This window comes from Corvus brachyrhynchos, unplaced genomic scaffold, assembly GCF_000691975.1.
Source record: "Corvus brachyrhynchos isolate BGI_N302 unplaced genomic scaffold, ASM69197v1 scaffold305, whole genome shotgun sequence".
Taxonomy (NCBI): Eukaryota; Metazoa; Chordata; class Aves; order Passeriformes; family Corvidae; genus Corvus; species Corvus brachyrhynchos.
The window spans coordinates 1,837,155-1,846,816 of NW_008239284.1; the positions used below are offsets into that span (position 1 = coordinate 1,837,155).

General features: G+C 48.2%; 1 protein-coding gene across 1 annotated transcript in view; it reads right to left on the reverse strand.

Moving 5' to 3' along the window:
* TNFSF8 (tumor necrosis factor superfamily member 8) overlaps positions 1-9,662 on the reverse strand; it is a 20,232-nt gene that overhangs the window by 5,319 nt on the left and 5,251 nt on the right. The window contains exon 2 of the mRNA XM_008638358.2: positions 7,865-7,910. Coding sequence (XP_008636580.1) covers positions 7,865-7,910 — 46 coding nt within the window. The remainder of the gene's footprint in view (positions 1-7,864; positions 7,911-9,662) is intronic.

Below are 9,662 nucleotides of genomic sequence, written 5' to 3' on the forward strand. Positions count from 1 at the left end.
GGGAAAGGTTCTTCCCCCAGAGGCGGCTGGGCACTGCCCAGGCTCCCCAGGGAATGGGCACGGCCCCGAGGCTGCCAGAGCTGCAGGAGCGTTTGGACAGCGCTGCCAGGGATGCCCAGGGTGGGGCTGTTGGGGGGTCTGTGCAGGGCCAGGAGCTGCACTGGATGATCCTGGTGGGTCCCATCCAACTCATCATATCCTGTGATTCCATGATTCTAACAAGAACTCTAAATGCAGAGTGGGATAAGGATCTTAAGTTTCCTAAGATTCCTGAAACTGAGGTCATGATAAGAGATTCAAATCTCCAGACTATTGCTGTATCTACATGGCCTGATTTCTAAGGGGGTCTTAATAAGGAGGATGGATAAATCAGGGAGAAGTTGGTCCCCCACCCAAATTCCCCTGGCTGGAGGGGGTTGCTGTGGTGTGTATTGCACCTTTTGCACTCTCTGTTGGAGACAGAGGCTGTGGATATCTTGAAAAAAATTGTAATATTTCTCTGATTTCAGTAGTTTAAAGGCTTTTGGAGAGAGCAGGAGCTCACTGCTCTCCAAGAATGAGTAAGTCATGTACCGAAGTCCCTTCACCATTCTGGAAATCCCCGAAGAAAAACCAAAGCCTGCTTTCCTGGTGTTAGTCATGTCAATACAGTGCTCTAGTGAGGGCACAGGCACTGCAGAGATGCGGAGATACGGCACAGAATGGGCAAAAACCCTTCAGGCTTATTTCAGCTAAAGCTGTTATGGTGATAACGAGTGTCTGGTAACACAATCAGCACCCTGAGCCTGCTCACACTCCGAGTGTCCTGCAGGAAAGAAGAGGTTATCTACAGAAATTCTGTGGCTTTGAAGGGGTTTACTCTCCAAAGGCTGAAAATCCCCTGCTGCACAAGCAGCCTTTGGAGGCCGCAGCCCTGCAAGCCCTGCCAAGCCAGCCAAGTGCTGAGCCTGCCCAGAACCAGCCCAGAGCTGCCCCAACCTGGCCAGGCCTGCGCGGCTCAGGGTGTTCATGGCATCTCTAAAGATCTCCCCTCGCTGACCAGCCTGCACTTTGCATTTCCAGAGCTGTACTTAACACTTATAGGTGTCAGCAAGTTTGATGTGCCTGCGTTTAAACCATTTACTGGGTGACATCAGCTGCATTACTCAGAAGGCAAATTACGGAAAAAAAATTGTTTTACAGAGACAGCTCTGGTTCTCTCTCTGCTGAGGCAGCTGGTAACTGTTTTCCACTTTTATTTCTCAAGTTAATTCTTCTATCTGGAACGTTTCGGCTCAAGCCAAGAGAGGCTGAAATTACCAGAGCTTCAGGACTGATCGATGGATGTGCTTGCATCACCTAATTGGCTTTGCACGAGTCACGGTGTAAATCAGAGGTAATCCCTCTGCAATCAGTGGGATTAGATGAGCTTAAAAACACTGCGAGCAGGACGAAAGACAAAGCTACACTTGGGGCTAAGGACCAAGGAGGGTTTCAGTGCATGTTGTGAGGCACAGGCACTGCAGATCTTCTGCTTCAAGGAAAGCTGCTGATGAGGGACGGGTCTCAGTGGGAAGATATCAGGATAACTTATTTTTGTCTTTTTGACCCCTTTTACTGTAGGATGGGCATCCAGAGGGTGCAGCCCCGAGGAAAAGAGCCTGACTTTTTCCAGGAGCTTCATGGAGCTTTTCCCCACTAAGCCAAAGGGGCTGGGAAATGGGACTGGGAAATGAGGCTGTGAAATGGACCTCAGAGAAGCTGCAACTTCACTGAGCCCCCAGGATTTCCCCCTGAGGTGCAAAACAAACCACTGAGTTTCTCTCAGAGCATCAAAACACAACAGCACCTTGTCCAGCCAGGAGGAAGCCAAGGGCTCAGGGACACGAGGACACAAGGGCAGCTGCCAGACAGGTCCAGGAGGATGTGACTGTGCCGGGGAAAGTTCTCTGTGCCAGCTGCCTCAGTTTCCCCAGCTCTGAGGTGGGTCTGACAGAAGCACCAACAAAGGGCACTGAAACCACGAGCTGAAAGTGGCTTTGTCAGCATGGAAGGTGGTGCTACCCAGACATGGAAAGCCCCTCAAGTGGGTCTCCTGAGGCTTGTCCTGGTCCCAACCATCCCTTGGTGACATTTCACTGCCGTGGGGATGGCATCACCCCTGGCTGGGGGCTGAGTGTGGGCAGGCACAGCAGCAGGGAAAAACCCTGAATTATTTTATGAAATAAAGAAGTAAAAGCAGGCAATAAACTGGGGAGCTTTTGATTCCTCTGTAGCCTCCCTGGATTTAAGTGCTCATGGAATTAGGCAAGGTGATGTCACACCTCTCTGTCAGCAAGCCAGAGTTAGCAGAATTTACCTGATTTTATTTCTCAGCAGCCACTCCCTGAAGTGCCTGTAGCTAATTTTAACTCTCTCCTGCCAGTTCAGTGCCCTGCAAACAGCAGCCAAAGGACTGGCCCAGCCTTGTGATGCTGTGACAAGTGGCAGCTGGGTGACATCCCCTCCTGAGCTCCGTGACAGAGCTGGGCTCAGGGGCAGAGCTCTGGGCTCTGCTGGTGGCTGTGCCTGTCACACACACACTGAGAGCCTTCAGTGCTCAAGAGCCCAGGACTGCTACTCCGGTCTGAAGGCAACTGAACTCAGCTGCCAACTTCACCTCCTCCCAAAGCCATAAATTAAAGCAATATCCATTTTTTCCCCACCAAATTTAGGAAGAACCTCTTCTGAATTCCTCACTGCACACCTGAGTACTGCGAAACCTGCGGAGTTTTAGGTCAAAACTCTTCAAATCTCGGCTTGCTTGTCAGTGTAGCATAGGGCACATAATGGCATCAGCTACTCATATATATATGTGTGTGTGTGTATGTGTGTACATATTTATATTTATACTTATATCTATATCTATATCTTTATATTATTTCTATTTCTATTTCCATTTCTATTTCTATTTCTTTATCTATTTCTTTATATTTATATTTATATCTAGATCTAGATCTAGATCTATATCTTTATATTATTTCTATTTCTATTTCTATTTCTTTATAGGTATATTTATATTTATATTTATATTGTTATTGTTATTGTATATTATATATATTTATGTATATTTATATATACAAATGTGTGTATATAATTTTTAATATATTAAAAAATACACATATTTTTATATATATTTATTTCTAGATCGTGTTTTAAGTACTGGAGAGAGGGCAGATCCAACATTCAGCATTCTCAGCAATACCCATCACCTCATCCACAATGACCTAAGCCTCCAGCCCCTGCTGTGACTCACTGGATGTGCGTGGTGCATTTCCCCCGGATGCTGGCCTGGAGGAGGCCTCCGCACACTTTCTAGCATTTGCAAGCCCAGGCTTGCCCAAATTTTTCAAACTGAGAAACACAACTCCTCTGCCATGGCCCCCCAGGGCAGACAGACCTCGGGCAGGGTCGCATTTATGCACAGAGACAGCGCCCCGGGCTGAGGCTGAAGACGGAAAAACCTTTATGGTCAAAGAGTGAAATATCCATTTCTGGGGAACCCATTGCCGTGAGATCGGGGTCTGACAGCCTGCAACGTCATCACAGCATCACTGAGGTTGGAAAAGCCCTCCAAGGCCGTCAAATCCAAGCTGTGCCCGGTCCCCACCTTGTCCCCAGCCCAGAGCCCTGAGTGCCACCTTGGCCTTCCTTGGGCACTTCCAGGGATGGGCACTCCAAACCTCCCCAGGCAGCCCCTTCCAATGTTTAATCACCCTTTCCATGCAGCAATACCCCCCCGGGCCCCCCCCTGGCCCAGCCTGAGGCCGTTCCCTCTCCTCCTGTCCCTGTTCCCTGCGAGCAGAGCCCGACCCCCCCGGCTGCCCCCTCCTGTCAGGGACTTGTGCAGAGCCACAAGGTCCCCCCTGAGCCTCCTTTGCTCCAGGCTCAGCCCCTTTCCCAGCTCCCTCAGCCTCTCCTCATAATGTTGGGACAATTCCTTGCTGGAAGAGATCAGATTTAGTTGCAGAAGGCTGAACTGCCCTCTGAGATATTGCTGCAAATCTGAAAAGGCTTCTTGGCTCATTGGCTCCAGCCTGATTTCCTCTACAGTAGCAAGTTTGTGACTGTCACCTGTATTATATTAATTTCTCAGAATCAGATTGTTTTTGGGAATGTATTTCCCATTGGAACTGAGAGTGGGACGCTGGATTTCTTTTCCTGGTCTGTCCAGTGCCAGAGAAAAACACCACTAAATAATGTGTGTGTGTGTTCATTTGTATAAGGTTTTTTTCCTTTTGTAAATGAGAAGAGATTTTGATACCGAATCTTTGCAGTTCAAATAACAAGAAAAGCCCAGGATTGCACAGTTCCCAGGGAAATGAGGCTCGGAGAGGCCAGCAAGGAGATGATGAGGGCTGCACCTTTCCAGAGTCTGCAGTCATCAATTTGTCTGTGAGTTCATTTTCCCTCTAAAAAATGAACATAGCAATACCCCTCAGATCCACACGAACACTTGATTTGTAATTTGTGAAATGGGGATGAGTTTCTGCAGAGAAACGCTTCCATGGAAAGAACATTTCACAAACATTTAGCTCGTGATGGATTGAATTCCTTCCCCTGTTGCTCAGGTACTGCACTGACAGTGGCCCGGAGGGTTTGAGGAGACTCATCCCATTTTTCACGCAAACATTTAACGAGCTGACATTGCATCACTCTCAGCCTGAGCCTGTGGATTCCTGCAGCCCATCCATTGGGGTCTGACAGCTGAGTCAGGGCTGGAAACCTCCCAGAAATCTGCTTTAGTGCCCGCTGGTGTTTAGCTAACAATAGAACATAATCTCATTGGAGATTTCAATTACATCACTGCACTTTCCTGCTTTAATAAGACACCATTAATTCAGTGTTGTGGCTGGGTCTGGGCTGCTGCCCATGGGCATCTCAGCGAAGTCTCTGCCCAAGTGACCTCAGCTGGGCCCAGCACAGATTTGTTGTGTCACAGGATCATGGAATGGTTTTGACTGGGAGGGACCTTAAAGCTCATCCATGGGCAGGGACACCTTGCACTATCCCAGGTTGCTCCAAGCCCCATCCAGCCTGGCCTTGGACACTTCCAGGGATGGGGCTGTGTCCCCATGGGGCATCTCTGCGATGTTGGCACTGCCACAGGGCTGGAGCCAGGCTCAGCTGCCAGCTGGGCAATGCTGGTTTTTTGCTCCCTTGCCCGTTTTGACAATGCTGGAGCCCTGGTTCATGGGTACAAAAGCCCAATTTCCATCTGGGCTGCCTGGGAGGCAGAATGGATCCAAATCTAAATCCACACCAATGCCAGCCCCACCAGAGTCCCCTTCCTGAATGTTTCTCCTGCTCCTGTCTCCGGGTGGCACCTTGCAGCACTTGCCACAAGTCCCTGCTTGGTTGCCAGCAGGCAGCAGCTGACAGAGCTCCCTGGGAAGGGCCCTCAGTAATTTACCCACTGGATATATAAATTAATTAATTAATTAGCACTGCTTTACGCATTTTAAGACGAAAATAAAGGACCCTGAGCATATTTGAATGCTCTGTTACCCTCCAATACAGACTGATGGGTGCTGAGGGGTGGGCTGGGACAGTATTTAAATCCACTAAAAGCAGCTTTCAGCAGCTCTTCCTGATGTGGCATCTCACCATCAGCCCCCCTTTTGTCCTTCACTAACGACATCATCTCAGATTTAGCAGCAGAATTCAGAAATTCAGAGCAAGAGGATGCCTGGGGTTGATATGGACCCAAAGACAAAAAAGTTCTGGCTGATGGAACAGCATCCTGGCCATTCCTGGAGAGAGCACAGTGCTCCTTCCTGGCACCTGCCAGCTGCAGGTGAGGGGAAAAAACAATTGGCACAGGTTGCTTGAACTGAAATAAAATCATATATACATATATATATAAAGAAAAATGTAAGATTTATATATAGTTATATGTGGTATATATGTGTGTATATATATATGATTTTCTTTAATACAAATATAAATATAACTGCAAATATACATGTAAATGTAAATATAAATATACATATAAATATATAAAAATAGAAATATACATGTCAATATGCAAAAATTATAAATATAAACAATAGAAATAATAGAAATAATATACCTATAAATATATAAAATATAAACAATATAAACAATATAAACAACATAAATATAGAGAAAATTATATAAACAATATAAACAATATAAATAATATAATAATAATATAAATAATATAAATATAAATGGACTTTTGGACTAGTGACATCTCTCTCCCTGCCCTGGGAATGCCCCTACCCCTTGTGCTTTGCTTTGAAAAGCGCTGACCTACAGATACAACCTCTGTGGCTCCTCCTCTGTGGATCAGAAGGCTCCACACCTTCAGATCCTGCACATTTCTGAGCCTCCTCAGATATGAAATAAAGCACAGAAAGACTTGAGAAAGGCTTAAGAAGATGTAAAGGCATGCTTAGGTTGATAGAAAGGAAGCAGTGTGTGTGTTTAGGGTGCCCTAGGGGGAGCCTAAGGGGAAAAGAAAATTCCTCCAGGTTACAGGAATTTTAAAACATAAAAAATGGTGTTCAGGCAAGATGTGAAGCTCTCAGGAAGGACACAGAGACACGCAGGGATTGCTTTGGGAACTGTGGGCTGTGGAACAAGCCAGGTATGGGAGAGTCACAGATTCAAAAGTTACCCAAAATGGAGTAAATGGTGCCCAAACGCTGCAAAAAGGCAGCTGCAGAAAAGATGATTTGGGGATTGGGACTGTCCAGACCTTGGGCTCCTGTTACTCAGAATTCTGGAATCACAGAATATCCCGAGCAGGAAGGGACCACCAGGATCATCCAGTGCAGCCCCAGCCCCGCACAGACCCCCCAACAGCCCCACCCTGGGCATCCCTGAGAGCTGTGTTCAAACGCTCCTGGAGCTCTGGCAGCCTCGGGGCTGTGCCCATTCCCTGGGGAGCCTGGGCAGTGCCCAGCAGCCTCTGGGGGAAGAACCTTTCCCTGCTCTCAGCCTGAGCCTGCCCTGGCCCAGCTCCAGCCGCTCCCTGGGTGCTGTCCCTGGCCCAGGAGCAGAGATCGGAGCTGCCCCTTGGGAGGAGCTGCAGCCCCCGGGGAGCTCTGCCCTCAGTCTGCTCCAGCTGAACAATCCCAGTTTCCTCCACTCCCATTCTGCCCCACTTCCAGATGAACACGGCTTCATTTCCCCGTCTGTGGTGGGAGGCAATGGCACCTCCTGCCCTCTGGGCCTGGGTATGAACTTGCATTTGCAAGGAATCAAATATTGGTGCCGAGAGCCATGTGAGGCACTGCCAGTGACATAAACAGCGCTCCTGATTTGTGCTGAGGAAAAGCCGAATCTTGGTAAATTGTCTCTGTTAGATTTTCCTGTTTTAGGATCCCTGTGCTCGCACTCTGCCTGTTTCAATTCCTTGCTCTGTGCCTTTTGCTGCTGTTCTCCCCTTGTCCCTTCTCGACCCATCCATTCCCTTCTCCCTTTTCCCCACAAACCAGGAGTTGTTTTGGAATACGTGGAGCCCATTTTCACCCCTGCCTCGTGAAGACGAGGACTTTCCACGCATTTGCAAGAGCCGGCACTTAAAATAAGACCTTAAAATCAGAGTGATGTTCCCATCTCCTGGCAAAAAGCTCTTCTGAACAGGCACCCCAGGGCACATTCAGAAATATTTGTTATTTCCTCAGCCGTGCATGGGCTCCTGAATAATTTGAAAGCTTTTTGCTTATTTTCATTTTTTTCCCCCACTGCTTTGGCTCTTCACCAAGAGGAGTCTTTATGGGAAATGTTAAGATGTGCACAATTGGCTTATTTGTGACCCTGGGCAACATTTGCATTACAGATGTGACAAATTGCATGGATTGTTTAGGGGTCTTACCTGTCCTGATGGGTTTTTTGATGCCCTCCACAGCAGGATCATCTGGCTGGAAGAGAACAGAGAGAAGAGAGGGATTATTCTGGGAACGGGGAATATCCATTCCACATGCAACCCTGCTTTAAAAGTGGATCTGAAATGTTTCCCTTTTCAGAACATTTCTGACACAGCCAGATTCTCTCAGTGCAGTAAGAATTTGTGTGGGTTCTGTTGGGGCTGTTTCAGAAGGACAAGTCCTAAAACTCCCAGTCTGTGGCTTGCAAAGCTTGGAGAGAGTAGGACAGAGTGGGACTGGACAACCTGGAGAGCCAAGTGCCCAGGAAAGAGCACTGAAGTTGTAGAGCTGAGGTCTGAGCAGGACAGTGATGTCCTGCCTCACCTCTCCTCCTACTTCTTGCTGAGATGTAAAGCCAAGGGTGGAAATGGCACAGGAAATTGTCCTCAATCAGCATGACATGAGAAATTCCCAGAAAACCAGCTCTGGGAGTGAAGTGCAGCCGGATTCCTCTGATGACACCTTCCTGTCACCCAAACACACAACCCTGAGGCACTGGCAGCTCATAAATGTCCAGCAATGCCCTCAAGGAGCAAAATGTTCTCCCAACAGCTGAGCAAAGCACTGGGAGTTCCTCACTGTGTGTCCCATCCGTTCACTCTCACACTGGGTGACCCCACAGGGGTTTCAGTGTCAGGGAGTGAGTTTGGCTCAGGCTGGGCTGAACCAGCTCCTTTTACCTGGTACAAATTACCCAGGCTAATTGTGCAGGCTAATCAGGCCAGGCCCAGCTTAGCACACTGGAAGGGATCCTTGAGGATCATTAAGTCCTTCTCCCTGCTCCTCACTTACCTAAAATTAAACCACAGGACTAAAAACCTCTTCCAGCTGCTCCTTGAGCCCTGTTAGACTCAGTGCCCTGAGCACTTCCCTGGGGAGCCTGTTCAGTGACCCAGTGGGATGTCCAGGAAGGAGAAATTTGGGAAGCTCTACCAGCTTTAACATCTGATATCTCCTGGGAGAAATGAGGCACTCCTTTGCTGGGGAACAGCTTCGTCCATAGTGGTGTTACAGCATAAACCCCTCATTTCTGTGTGTGACGTGGATAGATGGGTGGTGTGGGGAGAAGGAAGGTGGTTGGGCAGTGAGGGAAGCTGTGTTGGGTCTGTTTGTCATAATTCATATTCTAATCTTAAATGTTTAGGAAGGTTTTTAATTCGATTTTGGCTTCATGTGGCCTTGTTTTGAACAACAGTGAAGTGTGGAGCTGCATCTGCTCCCAGCAGTTCCCCTCTGGTCTGATGCCAGGTGCTGTGTCCTGCAGAGGTGGCAGAGCTGCTCCCAGCTGGACTGGGCAGTGACAGATTAATGGCTGGACTCATGGATCTCTGGGTTCTTTCCCAATTTAAATGATTCTCTGATTCTCGGGGAATTTGGAGATCTGTAAGTTGTTCCTTTTCTCTCCCCACAGCTGTGCAAGGCAGGCAGAGTCACCTGTTGAGCCAATATTTCTCCAGGTGACATTCCTGAGCTGGGCAGGAAGGTGTTGGGCAGCAGCAGAACAGGAACCCAGAGACGTCATTTTTAAAAATAGATATTTCCCAGCTTTTTGTCCCTGACTTGACATCCTCCCTTGGGAACTCTCATGGATCTCACCAGATGTAAAACTGAGAAGGGTTTGGGCTGAAAACACTGCCAGGGATCTCTGCCAGGACCTCTCAGCCCCTGCATTGCCCCGTGCCCTGGGCTGCCCCTCTCACACAGTCAGGGCACAGGGAAGTGCTGCTGTTCGATGTGATATCGAAA